Here is a 17029-nt window from a genome sequence, read left to right on the forward strand (position 1 = left end):
TCCAGCCAAAATATCCAGTGCCACAGTGTGTGGTGTTATGGGATCAGTTTCAGCTTATGCAGCCTGATGATGTGGACAGTGCTTGTAGCTATATGCCTGACCAGATAACCTCTTGACCGCTCTCTCTTTACTTATTAAATCTAGCAGAGGAGGATTTACTAGTTGGGTCCAGAGCATGATTAATGTTTCATTGAAAAAGGTGGTGGTACATTCGCTTCTGAAGAAACTAACTCTGGTTTGGAGTAAATACCAACCAGTCACAAAACATTCTAGTTCTGGTTAGACCTGGTAAAGGGACTAAGCTGACTTTGGTTACTGGGACTAGGAAAAAGGAAGTGAAAACTTGCTCCTGCTTCTCAGTCTCTGTGGCTTTTGATAACATTGGCCATGGTAACCTCTTAGACTGGCTCTGTGAGATAGGAATTGGGGGCATTGTATTACAGTGGTTCTAGTACTATCTATATGACTGAGACCAAAGAGTAGCAAAAGTGCTTTCATCCTCCTGGCAGTTGTACTATGGGGTACCATATAGCACTATTCTATCCCCAATGCTGTTTTTATTAAGCCATTGGGAGCGTGCATTAGGAGATTTGGGTCAAAGTGCCATCAGTATGCTGACAACAGTCAGTCCTAGTTCAACATAACATCCGAATCAGGAAAGGCCATGCAGGCCCTAGACTTGGATGTAGTGGTTGAGGGAAAAGAAACTGAGCTTGGATTCCAGCAAGATGGACACTATGAGTGACTGGTTCCTGTGTCTGATAAATTGGCCAATTGCCTGCCTTGGATGGGGTTGCATTTCCTCTGAAGGAACAGAGGTGCTTTTGGATCCAGCTTTGTCCCTGGAAGCCTAGGTGACTTTGGTAGCTAGGAGCACCTTTTATCATATTTGACTGGTAGAACAGCTGCGGCCATTCCCAGACAAGTATAGATTGACTACAGTAGTCCAGGCATTTGATGACTTCAGGATTGGATTACTGCAATGCACTCTATGGGGGGAGGCTTCCCTTACACTTGCTCCAGAGACTACAGTTAGTGCAGAATGCTGCAGCAAAATTGTTGACAAAAATGAGACCCTGTCAGCATATTACACCCCTTGTCAGAGATTTGTTATCAGGCCAAATTCAAGGTGTTACTTGTTAGCAGAACAGCAAAACAACAGTGATAGCTGAGCTGTGTATGCATCTTGGTTGAAGAAGCACACTTTACTCTGGATATTATCACAGTGAGACTCTGGGTTTCAGAAAACAGTAACATCTTATATAGGAAATACATACTGGATAGGAAAGTTCTTAGTTCTAGCTAACTAAGTTGGAGATGCAAAGAGCCATGCTTGCTCTTTGTAGGAGAGAGACACAAAGGAAAGATATGTCTTCTCCCAAGGTGGGACAAAGAAGAAATGAGGAACAGGAAGTGAGGTCAGCAACCCTAAGAGTATCAGTTTACCCACCTGAAGGAAGGTCAGAACAGGTTAGGTTAGAAAGCCAGTCTAGGAAGCTTAGAAGTTTCCCTCTCTACCTACTCTTTCCCATGTAAACTCCCAGCGAACTTCCAACATTACTGTTTGTACATAAAGCACTTGGCCACTTGGGTGCACTTTAAGTACTGCCTTACCCCATGTATGCTTGCTCAACTGCTGTGATCTGTGGAACTGGCATTTTAACAAGTGCCACATAATGTCTGATCGACATTTGCACAGCACCTACCCTCTGAAACTCTATGCCTCTTGATATTAGGCAGGCACCTTCACTGTATTGTTTTTGGTGCCTGCTAAAAACTTTTTTGTGTAGGCAAGCCTACCCAAACATGTGTATTTGACATGGAATTTTATTATGTATATTCACTAATAGGCAAAAAACCTTGCTGTTTAAGAATGTACCTATAGCCCACAGATATTTCTACCAAACTTTAAAAAGCAGGGAAATTGGGCAGCTATAGTGAATGCACCAGGGGAGCAGGAGACCGGACCTCCTCTCTGAGATATTGTACTGCCCTACAAAGTTGTCAAAATGCAAACACAATTTGGGTTGGTCTTTCACAGTCCAATCCACTTGCTGTGTAGCTTGGAAGAATTTGGTAACATGTGCCTCTGAGCATATGGTGAGTGGTGGCAACACCTGCCATCTCCAAAGATGGAGAATTATATTTTTGTATGTTTGTTGGTGTACTTCTTACTTTGCTTCTTTCCTGTGTTACTAATGTTTCTACAGAGAATCTAAACTAGAAAATTTTATTTCCCTCATTATTCATCCTAGAAATCTGTGTCAAATGTATTTTTATTAATTTCAAATCCTTTTTATTGGTCAATGTCATATGATGTTGAAGACAGCCTTTTGTGTTTCAAACTGGAGGTTATGGTCTATTTCTATTTTGGGTGCATGAACAGTTGGACCTGAAACTGCAGTTTAATGTAAAATCAGACTGATTACAATATGCTGCTACTTTAGCAATGACTCTAGTTGGAAAAAAGAAGATGCATGTTTTCAGCCTATGTTTAAACCACTTTATTTAAGGCAAGGTGTTCACGATCAATTAAAAACATAGAGCACACCTAGAATTCTGCTAGAATATATTTCACCTCCCACTGTTTTATCTTGTGCAAATTGAGACACTTCTGAGGTCCACTGGAGACTATTTTGCAGAAGTCAGTGCCATTATTCCACAATGATGTTTGGAGGTTTTTTTAGTATAAATTTTGCAAAGCGTTGCTGTACTTCACATATTCATAGAAACAAAAGCAAAAGAAAATGATTTCCTATAGAAAACTTCACTAAAATTGCAAAGTAAATCAGACATATTTAAAGTGACCATCTGAACTATATCAACTGTCTTAATAATGTTGCTTCCTCCCGGCTAAAACAAGATCAGCACAGGACATATCTTCTTTCTATTATTTGGGCTGGATTATAGGTGTTGCCACCACTCATCATATGCTCAGAGGCACGTTACCAAATTCTTCCAAGCTACACAGCAAGTGGATTGGACTGTGAAAGACCAACCCAAATTGTGTTTGCATTTTGACAACATTGTAGGGCAGTACAATATCTCAGAGAGGAGTTCAGGTCTCCTGCTCCCCTGGTGCATTCACTATAGCTGCCCAATTTCCCTGCTTTTTAAAGTTTGGTAGAAATATCTGTGGGCTATAGGTACATTCCTAAGCCGCAAGGTTTTTTGCCTATTAGTGGATTTCCCTGCTTTTTAATCCGGGAGGGAAGAAACGGGATCCTGTGCAAGTTTGCTGAGAATGGATTGATCATTTGCATGCTTATTGAGTTAAGTGGGATTTACACACACACACCAGGCAATCATGCTTAGGATAGGTGAAACTGACCACAGGGGATGGGGAAGGGAGGAGGGGGAGGAGAGAGGGGTGGAAAGGCAGAGGGGAGGACTGGGATGGGAGCAGGCAGGAGGGGGAGGGGAGAAGAAGGACAGATGCGGTCATTTGCATGTTTATTGAGTTCAGTGGGATTTACTCCCATGAAATCATGCTTAGGATAGGTAAAACTGACCGGGGGGGAGGGACGGAGGGCTGAAGTGGGCAAGGAAAGCGGAAGAAGGGAGGAGAAAGGGAAAGGAAAGGGGAAGGAGGGAAAAGGCAGGTCTGATCATTTGTATGATTATTGAGTTGAATTGGATATACTCCTATGCAATCATGATTAGGATAGGTAAAACTGACCAGGCTGGGCCTGGCAACCAAGATGTCTTCTGTATCTTTCAAAGTTGGGCAGGGGGAAGGGAGAATTCTACCTTGTGGTTTTTCCCATTACATTGTTGCAAGAACACCTGCACTTGGCTGACTTTCTCTTCTCCTAAAGTTACAGGATCAGTCTCAGGCCCTGAACCTGGCAACTCTACCTCCCACCCAAATTTAAAACAAAGCTGTCCCTGGCCACATCCACACCAGGCCTCTATTACACTTTGGACAATCATTATTTATTTATCTATTTATTTAGTGTATTTATATACTGCCCCATAGCCGAAGCTCTCTGGGCGGTTTACAATAACTAAAAACATTAAAAACAAATATACAAATTTAAGAACACATCTTTTAAAAACAATTTAAAACAATTTATCATGGCTTCTCTCAAAGCCATGGCTCAAAGTCAATCATGGCTTCTCTCACAGAATCCTGGGACGTGTAGTTAGTGAAGGGTGCTGAGAGTTGCTAGGAGACGCCCTGTTTCTCTCACAGGCCTTCAATCAGAGTGGCTGACTGTTAAACCATTCTCTCAGGGGAATAGGAGTCTCCTCTCAGCACCCTTCACAAACTACACTTCCCAGGATTCTTTGAGGGAAGCCATGACTGTCTCAAGTGAAATCAAGTCTGGTGTGGGTGTGGCCCTCTGATTAGCCAAGCCCAGCAGCTGTGAGGCTTTTAGAACACTGACAGTTGGTCCTTACTGAGCATGCCCCGCGTTATAATAGGCTTCCAGCCAACATTTCTTAAATTAATTAAAAATGAACCAGGCATTTTTTTAACTTTTAAACTGCAGTAGATGAAGGTCAGAGTATGGGGCAAGGTCAGTATTAGGATTACAGGTACTCTGTGAACATGGCTGATTTTTAATGAATTTGAACAGATTATGAGAACTCTGGCAGAAAAAAGTCCAAAAGGGCTCTGAGGTTTTTCTCTCTCTTTTTAGACTCTGAACTCTCGATTCTGTCTGACTGTTTTGTGTATCGCCATGAAAATTGAGAGGGTTGTTAAGCAAGCGTTTCTGAGTTCAGAACTATAAGTTTTGTAAGGTTTTGTTTTGAAATGAGCTTATGGGAAGCCTCAGAATGGCATGGGGGGATATTTTCCATTTAACATTGCGGAATGTGAAAAATCCCCGCTGACTATAGTATACAGCCACTCTCGTGGCTGTATAATTTGTTTTAAAACTGCTGATTTTACTTGTATTTTGATAAATGTTGCAGTTAACTTTCTTTTTAATTTTCAATTTTATCAACAACTTTTAATGAACAATTTATATTATAAGTAAGCCGCTTAAGAGTTATGGATGATTTAGCAGTGTATAAATGCTGTTAAATAAATAAAATAAATATCCTGGATTGAATTTGCTTAGAAATTATTTTTCTTTTCCCCTGCTCTGTTCTTGGCAGACATGGGCTGATGCGTATAACAGAAGATCCTTGCCTATGTAACCATGACAATTAAGAAAGTAGAAGGTCAATCTTTTGTCTTTATAAATGTAAATGTACTGCCTTCAAGTCGATTCCGACTTATGGCGACCATATGAATAGGGTTTTCATGAGGCTGAGAGGCAGTGACTGGCCTAAGGTCACCCAGTACCCTTTGTTTTTTTCCCTAGTTTTCAACATCCTTCCATTTAAGGAGAATTGTAAGTTTGGCAGGTAGTTACATCTTGTTTTTTCTGTAGACAAAACTGTAGCACGCTTAACTGTGTTGTGTATTGTATTGCATTCCATATAAGATTTTTTTAAAAATAAAGGAACAGTGCACAAATCCATGGCTACGACACTCATAAGCCCCTTTTCTGCCCTTGATTTGATGTCTTGTTTAAAGCAAAATATTACATGCAAGCAAAATAAATTTCTGATATAATTGAGGCTTGTTTTAATAGAGGTTTTCCGCTATTGTTACTCATAGGATATGACAGCTCGAGATCTGCTGCAGCAAAGGTACACACTACCTAATGGAGACACTTCCTGGAGACTATCTCCACTTATAACAGCTGCCCTTGAGGGGAAGCTTGTTATTCTTGATGGCATTCACCGTGTCAACCCAGGCACTCTAGCTGTTCTCCAAAGGTCAGTATGATGATGGCAGTGGAATAGGTCTGTGGACTGTTATTAAAGGATGTGACTACTGAGACATGCACATGCTCTGAGAAGGGCAGATTCACACTAGCCACTGGCTGCCATGAGCATTTCATGATGTGTGTAGGGCTGCAATCTGGCAGCACTCACGAAGAGTCGCCAATTTTGTTACACAGTCATGAGTTGTACAGTTGTGGTGGTATTTTTTTTCAAGACAACAGAGCCATGGAGACAATCCACACATACAGTCACTGGTTCATAGAAATGGTATATCTGCATGAGCACTGCCCAATTGCAGCCTTACATGCTTCCAAGGCAATGGTGAGGGGAGCTGCCACCTAGAGTGAATTGGCTATTAAAATGCAGTTCACTTAAAATACTATAAATAAATAAGCTGACAAAAAAGGACTGGTGACCAAACTAGATGTCATGGGCCTTTCATAGCAGAATATTTTTTTAAAAAAAACAAATACCAAACATGAAGGGGGATGGATGATGTGAAGGAAGATTTAATCCTTTGCCATGCCACAGCCTTTGTGTATGGGACCATAGATGGAACATAGGATTCAAGCCTCCCACCCACCCATGCACCATAGTCCCAGTCTAGCTCAAACAACTTCCCCACACACACAGACTGGGTGTTTGTTTTTAGAACAAACAAAGAAACAATGGCCACGCTATGGCAAACCACATGATAGCTGTAATGTCTGTTTTTCCCTTGAGTGATCTTTCCGTTCCTTAAGTTGTTCAAGATGATTAAAAGTTTTAGTTTTAGGTTTTACATTTGTTGCTCACATTGAATAGTAGTATTAAAATCGAAACAATGTGGGAATAATTTTATATGGGGGCTGTGTGACACTTCACGTGGCAGACATACTGTCTGTGTGATCAACACTGTAACATTTAGTTAAGATTAAAGCTGAATCTAGACACATGCAGTGAACACATTTGAAGTGGCTTCTGTCAGTTGTGGCTGTTCTGACAGGTCTCCATATGTTTATCAAAAAACATACTCTTCCAGTATTTTGAGATTCACCATGTGAATATGTAGCAAATGTACAAGACATATTTTATGTAAAATGTAAAGTGGCCCTAGCTCAGGGCATTAACTCTTCCAGAATGAAATTATTGTTTTATAACTGATGATATATTCTTCTGTTTTTGGTTTCATACTGTTCTTCTAAACTGCATCTTCTAAATTGTTTCATTAGGTATTGAAATAAGATTTATGTGTGATAGTGATAATAAAGTGTGAAATTGTTTGATTTGTACATTTCTAGTTTTGTTAACACCCCTCTTGTGTACTTCCCTTGAGTTGTATATTAAAATTGCTGTGCTTGCCTTACATATAAATCACATTTTGAAATTGTGCTGGTTATGTTGTTAAAACCTTGTAATTTGGGGTGAGAATAGGATGTTGTTGTGATGTGGGGAGAATATTTTTAGTTACTATTTTCCTCTAGCTGCAAATTTTCAAAGTGCTCTTCCAATTTGGAAGTTTTAAAGAACAGTTTGAGGCTGCCTTTTGAAAGGGAAATACTTGAACAATGGGTACATGCACAGAATGTATGCCTGTACGTTTCTAGGTCCTGAACAATATATTTATATTTGGTCAATTAAAACATATTTTGTACTATTAAATGCTACATTCTTTAAAAAGAAAGAAGGGCAAGATCATTAGTGACACATAATTCATGCATTATTTTGAAAGTAAACATAATTTCCTTATTCTAGTGGAATGTTCTTGACTTTTTAGCATTAACTCTGATTCTGAACTTTCACTGTAACTTGCATCCTCCAGAAACTATGTTCAAATTGGAAGAAGGCCCTTGACTTGTTCATGTTAGCCTATATTTTATGTGTGTATATTTCAATACGAGTAATTGCTATATTCATTTGCAGAAGACTACTAGTGAAAGACTGGCAAAAATTGTTTCTTTTATTCACTAGTCTTAGCTTATTAGAACAGAAAATCTAATGTGCTCACAGCCCCTCTTTTTAAATAAAATCTTACACAGGTTAATTCATGATAGAGACATTACTCTTTATGATGGCACCAGATTGCTGAGGGAAGACAGATATCAAAAGTTAAAAGAAGAGCTGCAGCTCTCTGACGAGACACTACAGCAAAGGTAACCTGCTGAATATTAATTTGTGCCATGGTTCATAGAATTACTTGTTTTAAATCCTGAGTATTATCAAGATTTTATTTCATTGGTAAATCTTTTCCCCTAATATTTTTTTATATTGAAAACTTTCAAAATTTGTGAACTGAGGATAGAGCTCAGGGAGAAGAGGAGTGGTAGGAGAGATCAGAAGGGAGTGTCAGATGGATAAAACAGAATGGTTATTGCTTGAAAAAAGTTATTGTCAATAATGAAGCCTAGTGTATATATGACTTGTGGGGGCACTAACATGAATTCTTTGGGACAAGGAAAGCAGTCCTAACAAGAGGCAAGGGAGGTCCGAAGCAGCAGATTCTCTGCTGCCTCTGAAGTACTGCTGACTGATGATGGCAAGGGATGGAGGGGGACAGGCTTTTTTCACTATCTTTGCAGTCCTAGCTCCTCCTCTAGGATGCACACCTTAACGTGGTGATGGGGTTTGAGAGTGTTGAAGAAGCTGAGAGCAATGCCGTCAGGACTCTAGACCGAGAGGCTGGACTCCTAGCAGGGGCACCCAAGGCGGAATGGTCAAAGCTGAGACACCAGACTAAGATGCATCCAAACTCAGAGGAAGGCAATGGTAAATCACCTCTGAATACCTCTTACCACAAAAAACCCTATGAACAGGGTATCCAAAATGCAACACGAGATAGTGCTGGAAGATGAGACCCCCAGGTCTGAAGACACTCCACAAGCTACTGGGGAAGAACAAAGGAGAAGTACGAGTAGTGCTGTGACTAATGACGCAGCTGGGTCAAAGCCAGAAGGAAGCCCAGAGGCTGATGCGCACAGATGCAAAAGGAGAGTCCGGAGTTGTACATCGCATACAACAGGAACATGGAATGTGAGAAGCATGAACCAGGGAAAATTAGAAATTGTCAAGCAAGCAGTGGAACGTATCAGCATCACAATACTTAGCGTGAGTGAATGAAAATGGATGGGAATGGGACATTTTCAATCAGGCAACTAAAAATATTTTATGCAGGAAATGAGAAATTAAGAAGAAATGGGGTTGCTTTAATAGTGAGAAGTGATGTAGCAAAAGTAATTACAGTAGGGCCCTGCTTCTCGGCGCCTCGCTTTTCAGCATCCTGCTAATACGGCACCAGCAGGGTGTCAGCTGGAGGGGGGGCTGGAGCTCCCCGCAATCCAGCTGATCGCGCCGGAGGAGGGGAAGATCAGCTGATCTTCTCCTTGGGAGTGGTCAGACTCCCGCACTCCAGCTGATCGTGCCAGAGGAGAGGAAGATCAGTTGTAGCATGCTACAACTGATCTCTTCCTCTGGTGCGATCAGCAGGTTAGGTTCCAGACCCCCACGCTACAGCTGATCCTCTTTTCGGCTATAATGCAAGTTCTGAGCGAGTTATATAAATGAGATTAAATGGGAAACCTGTTAACATAACCCGCATCGATGTCTATGCTCCAACGGCAAATGCAGAAGAAGAGGAATTGGAGAGATTTTACGCAGAAGTACAGGAAGAAATTGATCACACACCCAAACAAGATGTGCTGATAATCATGGGGGACTGTAATGCAAAAGGAGGGAACAGAGAAGAACTAAGAATTGTGGGGAAATTGGGCTTAGGAGATAGAAATGAAGCAGGAGAAAGACTTATTGAATTCTGTGAAGCCAATAATTTGTTTCTTGCAAACACATTTTTTGAGCTACCAAAAAGACGACTGTACACATGGACATCACCAAATGGTCAATATAGGAATCAAACCAATTATATAATTGGAAGCAGAAGATGGAGAAGTGCCATACTTTGTGCAAAAACAAGACCAGGAGCAGACTGCGGTACAAATCATGAACTGGTAATATCGAAAATCAGAGTAAAGCTAAAGGTGAACAACAAAGCAATCATAATGCCAAAATACAATTTAAATAACATCCCAGAAGAATATAAAGATGAAATAAGGAACAGATTTGACGCTTTAAACTTCGTTGACAGAGAACCAGAAGAACTACGGACTGAAGTCAGAGACATTGTCAGGGAAGAATGCAAAAAGACAACACCACTAATTAAAAAGAAAGACCTCAATGGTTGACTGAAGAAGAATGGTTAAAGAGAGAAGGAAAGCAAAAGGAAATAGAAACATGGTTAGAACCCTAAATACAGCGACTAGTATGTAGGGACAAAGAACTATTACAATAGTTATTGTACAGAAATAGAAAAGGACAACAGAAAGGGAAGAACAAGAGCCCTATTCCAAATGAAAGGGAAATTGAAACGAAGAGTAGGGATGTTAAACAATCAACAGGGGAACACACTGACTGACCGAGATGAAATAAAAGGAAGATGGAAGCAATACACTGAAGAACTCTATAAAAGAGATGCAAGGACGACAGATTCATTCACGGAGGAACTGTATGATGAAGAACTAGAAATTTTAGAATGTGAGGTGAAAGCTGCTTTTAAAATACTTTAAAGAAACAAATCACCAAGAACAGATGGCATATCAATAGAGTTGCTACAAACTACTGAGACTGAATCTGTCCAAATTTTGACAAAATTTTGTCAAGAAATATGGAAAACTAAAAAATGGCCCACAGACTGGAAGCGTTCAATACACATCCCTATTCCAAAGAAAGGAGATCCCAGAGAATGCAGTAATTATGGAACTATTGCCTTAATATCCCATGCAAGTAAAGTAATGCTCAAGATTCTACAACAAAAGTTATTACCATATATGGAGCAATAAATGCCAGATGTCTAAGCTGGATTTAGAAAGGGAAAAAGAAGGGAAGAAGCACCAGAGATCATATTGTAAACATACATTGGAATTGACTTGAAGGCAGTCCATACATATATCGCTAGAAGCTAAAATGATGAAACAGAGGTTATCATACTTTGGACACGTGAGGAGACATGATTCACTAGAAAAGACCAAAATGCTGGGAAAAACAAAAGGGGATATAAAAAGAGGAAGGCCAAACGAGATGGATTGATTCCATAAAGGAAGCCACAAACCTGAATTTACAAGATCTGAACAGGGTAGTTCATGACAGATACTATTGGAGGTCACTGATTCTTGGGGCCCCATAAGTTGTAATTGACTTGAAGACACATAACAACAACTACAAGCTCTAGGATCCGCAGGGCCTTGCATCCAGCAGATCCAAAGCTGCCAGCATCCTGCCCTGAAATGCTCCACTTTGGGGCTTTCCACTGGCTGCTGCTGACAGTAACTGGTCTGTAAGCCTTGCTCTTCTGCTGTGCTAATGTCTCTGATCTCTCAGGGATGAACTATATGATATATGATGGGAGACACTGGACAATCTTTTTTAAAAAAAGTGAAAAACAACAAGGGGGGGATTCATTTGAGAGCAAAAAGAGTTGGGGAGTAAGGGGCCTCTTAAACTTCTCCATGTTGTTTTCCTACACAATCTGACTTCTCTATCTGCTTTCCAAACTGCAGGGGAAAAGATAATGGGTCCCTATATCATGAAAGTAGCTCAGGAAGGTTTTTATTGGACGAATGGAAGCAAGGGAAAGGGTTTACTTGTTTTAGTCCCATCTTTCAATCCAGTTATTTTCAAGGTGGCTTAAAAATGAAAACCAAAACCAAATTAAACACCACAGTGTTACAAATAAAAAGAAGAAAAGTCCCAAAACCATTTTTTAAAAAATGGAAGCCTCAGTAGACCAATAAACCCCCCAGCCGGCAAATCAATATAACATATTGTTGTTGAAACATCTAGATAAACAAAAGTGTTTTCACTTGATACCTGAAAGTCCTGAAAGTAGTTGCCAGGTGAAAACCGAGCTAGAGAGAGGATTCCAAAGTTGGGCACCACTACAGAGGAATCCCAACCTTGGATGCCACCCACCTAATCTCAGTAGGCAGGGACACCTGAAGAACCTGGAAAGTATGGTTAATGGGTTACAAAGATGGCAGGATACAAAGGCAACTTTAAACCATCATGTCATATCCCAGCTTGCTTTTAAGCCATTAACCTTAGTTTTGGGGTTCATGTGTAATGGGAAGCTATGGTTAACATCTGAATCCTCACTTGCTCAGCTGTTTGCTTGCTGAACAGGGCAAAGCGGCATGGAAGGGATTGATTGTGGGTGCATGCTGCTCATTCATGTCCTGACTTATTAAGCCACAATATGATAGTGAAAATTTGTCCATTATTTTTATATGCATCTATACAAAAATGTATGCTTACAACAAATAGGCATTTATGGCTATAGGGGCTATTTCCTAGGAAATGCAGGTAAAAAAAGAAATTAAAATTTGCAAAAGCATGGGCCAGAGAGCTGGCGTCAGCCACTACTCCTACCATACGTATATGTGATGGTAAATGTGCATCTGTTACCATATAATGTATGAAGTGGCACTTATCTCAGGAAATTAGTATGAACAATTATCTTCCAAAACGTTGAAGTGGCATGCAATGGCTTTAATCTGTAGCTAACTGGCAATGACTGTGAGGACTATACGGGAGCATCATGAATGATTTAAGGCTTCATAGCACTCTACACCATTGGTTGATAGATATTTTACTAAGGGGGTCTTCCTTTTGAAGATCACTTGTCATCTTAGCACAGTGCAGCTTGTAAGAAACCAGTGCTCTTTCATTTCCTGATAGAAATAGGGATTGAAATGAGTTTCAGAAATGAACATGTGAATGAAAGTAAAAGCTTGACCACAGTTGCTAATCTTTGACATTCGCTGGTTTTCTACATTTTGACAACTGCATATTCATTATTCCCATTTCATGTGATTATTTCAGACATTGTATTGTTTGTGCTTATCAGTCAGGGATTAGCTTTGAGGCCTATGACTTTCAGCTAAAAATAACCAATGTCCTCATCAGAGCTTTAATCTGAGTGTTTTCAGCAGGCAGTCCCTAGTTTAGTCTTTAAAATATTAGGTTTTTGTCTAACTTAAACTACCAAACCAGCTTGCTAACCGATGGTATATAAGGTACATATCTTGTTCATACTATGTTGGTCCTACAAACTAAAAAACAGAGTAATTTGGGCATCACTTCTTGGACGATGTCATGGGTGGAAATTAAAAAACAAAGCAGGCTTTTAAAATGCATTCTGGTGTTCTTCAGGCTTGGGCAAAATGAGACATAAAATTTATCATTTTCTTATAGGTCCATTTTTCCCATTCACCCATCCTTCAGAATAATTGCCTTAGCTGAGCCACCTGTCATAGGAAGCCCCACTCAGCAGTGGCTGGGCCCAGAGTTCTTAACGATGTTCCATTTTCATTACATAAAGCCTCTGAAGAAGAGTGAAGAAGTTAACGTTATTAAAGAGATGGTAAGTATTTACCAGACTTTGCCTCACTTCTTGGCATTGAATAGCTATTCAAATAACTTGCCCTTTTTTTGCTTCTCCCTGTGTTCTCAGAATTCACTTGTTGATAAGGAGGAGGTGTGCAAGGGGCTACACTAGGAGTTCCACTTAGGCTGACCTCACATTTATACTTCTGTGGCCATGAATAAATTATGCATACAGAGAAATACATAGTGTGTATGTATATTACATGTACACAAGTGGGAACTGCAACAAATGTTTGCATTGTGGAGTGATGCTGCTCAGGATGCCAGCCCTGCAGCCCTGCTCTCGTCTAGGATATTCCATTCCATCTCCCTCTCCCCTATTTTTGGCTTCCCCTTCATGAAACAGACATTCAGTGTTCTGCGGCCACTGAGCATGGTTGATCCTTGATGGTCTGTTTGGGGGGGTTTCTCCCCTCGAGTTCCCCCCCCCCGAAGCTTTAGCTCTGCAAACCTTGGGCTTTCCCAAGCCTGCTGGTGCTTCTGTGTGGATGATGCTATTTTGGTGATGTAAGGATCAGCAATCAGCAAATGAGCTCACTGTTGATATATAGAACACTAGCCATATTTATTTTTTTTTGTTTTTTCCAGGTTCCAAATGTACCTAGTGCTGCAGTGGAGCAGCTGTTGAAATTAACACACAAACTTCGTGAGACAAATGATCCCACTGTGAGTCCCAACTAGTCAAATTTTAATTACCTGGCTTTGTGTCCCTACTTATTAGAACCAAACACATACTTTTGCTTCTTCTACTTCATGTCCCTTGTTTGACTAGAACAACACCCCTGTTGCAATACCATCACTAAGCTGTCCCACTTGCCAGTCTAGCAGTCACATTCTGCACTAGCTACAACTTCCAGACCACCTTCAAGGGCAGCCCCATGTAGAACACATTATAGTAGTCTGGGTGGAAAGTCACCCAAGGCTGGACAACTGAAGCTAAACCAGTAGTGAAAGTGGAGGTGATGTGGGAGATACAACAGTAGTATCCCACTTAACAGGACTATACTGTGCTCAGAGTACAAAGAGTACAATTGTTTATGTAGAGTGCAAAGGGATTCAACCACCTGCAGACAGCCTTAACCTTCATTTCAAACCACCTCCCCATCACTCACCCAGGGAACCTTTTCACCTGCACCCAGGTCCTGTCTGTCACTCAGAATACAGATGCGGTCCCAGACTTTCACTCTGGTCCACTCCTACTTTCTCAACACAAGCACATGCTTCTTCACACTCGTGTACCCATCTCACCCAAAGGAGAAATCCCCCTGGAGTATGCCCCCACCAGATGGCAACCTACCACCCACAGCTGGCTCTCTTTTCATTTCATCCCTCTTTGGAGGGATACATAAGCCGGCTGGCTGAGGTGGCCTGGGAGACCCAGGCCCTGCAGGAGAAAGAAAGCATCGCCCCAAGGGAAGGAGAGGCTGCTGCTGCTGTGCTGCTGCTGCTGCGGGACCACCACCTCCACCACCCTTCCCAGAGGGACTTCTGCCTGGCAGGACCAGGCCCCAGGTACCCAGCCAGCCAGGACTGATTCTTACCACCTGTCCCTCTTTGGAGGGATACATAAGCCGGCTGGCTGAGGTGGCCTGGGAGACCCAGGCCCTGCAGGAGAAAGAAAGCATCGCCCCAAGGGAAGGAGAGGCTGCTGCTGCTGTGCTGCTGCTGTGCTGCTGCTGTGCTGCTGCTGCTGCGGGACCACCACCTCCACCACCCTTCCCAGAGGGACTTCTGCCTGGCAGGACCAGGCCCCAGGTACCCAGCCAGCCAGGACTGATTCTTACCACCTGTCCCTCTTTGGAGGGATACATAAGCCGGCTGGCTGAGGTGGCCTGGGAGACCCAGGCCCTGCAGGAGAAAGAAAGCATCGCCCCAAGGGAAGGAGAGGCTGCTGCTGCTGCTGTGCTGCTGCTGCTGCGGGACCACCACCTCCACCACCCTTCCCAGAGGGACTTCTGCCTGGCAGGACCAGGCCCCAGGTACCCAGCCAGCCAGGACTGATTCTTACCACCTGTCCCTCTTTGGAGGGATACATAAGCCGGCTGGCTGAGGTGGCCTGGGAGACCCAGGCCCTGCAGGAGAAAGAAAGCATCGCCCCAAGGGAAGGAGAGGCTGCTGCTCTTGCTGCTGTGCTGCTCCTTTCTTTTTCTTTTTCTTTACTTTTTGTTGGTGTGTTGATGCAATTTGAGATGAATGGGTGCCTGATTATATGAATGTATGTTTGTTTATATGCTGTATATATGGCTGTATATATAGCTGTTTTTATACGTTTAATTGTTGTATATTTTAGTTGTATTATGTGCTTCAGAGAGAGTTTTATCCATCAGGCGGGGAGACTTGAGGGGGCCCCAATTGCCGTAGTGACGGGCAAAGGAAGGTATGGCGCTGTGAGAAGGACGTGCCAGGTAAGGGGAACGCGGTCCAGACATGTTGTGGCTGTGCCTTGTTCCGGTCCTTCCCACACCCGCAAGGTCGTTGGTAGTCCTATCAGCCAACTCTCAGATCTCCAGTTGCTGTTACTAAATGCCAGATCGGTATATAATAAAACCTCCCTCGTCCACGATTTGATTGTGGATGAGGCAGCCGATCTGGCATGTATAACCGAGACCTGGGTGGGTGAGCAGGGAGGAGTTGGTCTCTCTCAGCTCTGCCCACCGGGGTACCTGGTCCAGCATCATGGTAGATCTGAGGGTCGGGGAGGTGGGGTTGCTGTCGTCTATAAGAGTTCCATCTCACTCACCAAGCACCATGTTCATTCAGTTACTGGCCTGGAGTGTTTGCACCTTGTGTTGGGCCAGAGGGACAGGCTGGGAATCCTTTTGGTGTACCGCCCACCTTGCTGCCCAATGGCTTCCCTAACTGAGCTGGCGGAAGTGGTCTCGGATATATTGTTGAGGTCCCCCAGACTAATAGTAATGGGGGATTTCAACATTCATGCCGAGACCACTTTGTCTGGCGCGGCTCAGGACTTCATGGCTTCCATGACAGCCATGGGGCTGTCTCAATATGTTAGTGGTCCAACACATGTATCGGGGCACACTCTAGACCTTGTTTTTGCTACTGAGCATGGGGAAAGTGATCTGGATGTGGGGAGTTTTACAACACTCCCTTTGTCATGGACAGACCACTGCTTGCTGAAGTTTAGACTTTCAGTAACCTCTTCCCTCTGCAAGGGTGGGGGACTTATTAAAATGGTCCGCCCCCGGAGACTAATGGATCCTGAAGGTTTTCAAAGGGCTCTGGGGGATTTTCCGGCTGATAGGACTGGCGCTCCTGCTGAAGCCCTGGTCGCTCTGTGGAATACGGAGATGACCCGGGCTGTAAACACGATCGCTCCTGCACGCCCTCTCCTGTGTAGAGCTCATACAGCTCCATGGTATACTCCGGAGCTGAGAGCGATGAAGCAAGATAGGAGGAGGCTTGAGCGGAAATGGAGACGAACTCCCGACGGATACAATTATGCGCTGGTTAGTGCTTCGACTAAGCTCTATGTAGGAGCAGTGAAGGCAGCTAAAAAACATCATTTTGCTGCCACTATTAAATCATCTCTTTGCCGCCCAGCGGAGCTCTTTCGAGTTGTCCGGGGGCTTCTCCATTCAAACCCTCCGGACACGGTGGAATCATCGGAGGCCCGCTGTAATCAGTTTGCCGATCACTTCCAGAATAAGATCTCATGTATCCGCCGGGACCTAGACTCTCAAGTTATAGCAGTAGATCCTAGTGAGGTGTCCGGAGCACAGTCTTGTCCTGTTTTGTTGGATGAGCTTCAGTT

At 42.6% G+C, this 17029-nt stretch overlaps 1 protein-coding gene across 4 annotated transcripts in view; it reads left to right on the plus strand.

Moving 5' to 3' along the window:
* The window catches only part of VWA8 (von Willebrand factor A domain containing 8), a 271730-nt gene that overhangs the window by 55530 nt on the left and 199171 nt on the right, over positions 1 to 17029 (plus strand). For all 4 annotated transcript variants that reach the window (XM_061629912.1, XM_061629914.1, XM_061629913.1 and 1 more), the window contains exons 13-16: positions 5618 to 5778; positions 7806 to 7919; positions 13066 to 13234; positions 13846 to 13923. In XM_061629912.1, the coding sequence (XP_061485896.1) occupies positions 5618 to 5778; positions 7806 to 7919; positions 13066 to 13234; positions 13846 to 13923 (522 nt within the window). The remainder of the gene's footprint in view (positions 1 to 5617; positions 5779 to 7805; positions 7920 to 13065; positions 13235 to 13845; positions 13924 to 17029) is intronic.

This window comes from Rhineura floridana, chromosome 5, assembly GCF_030035675.1.
Source record: "Rhineura floridana isolate rRhiFlo1 chromosome 5, rRhiFlo1.hap2, whole genome shotgun sequence".
NCBI classification, from domain to species: Eukaryota; Metazoa; Chordata; class Lepidosauria; order Squamata; family Rhineuridae; genus Rhineura; species Rhineura floridana.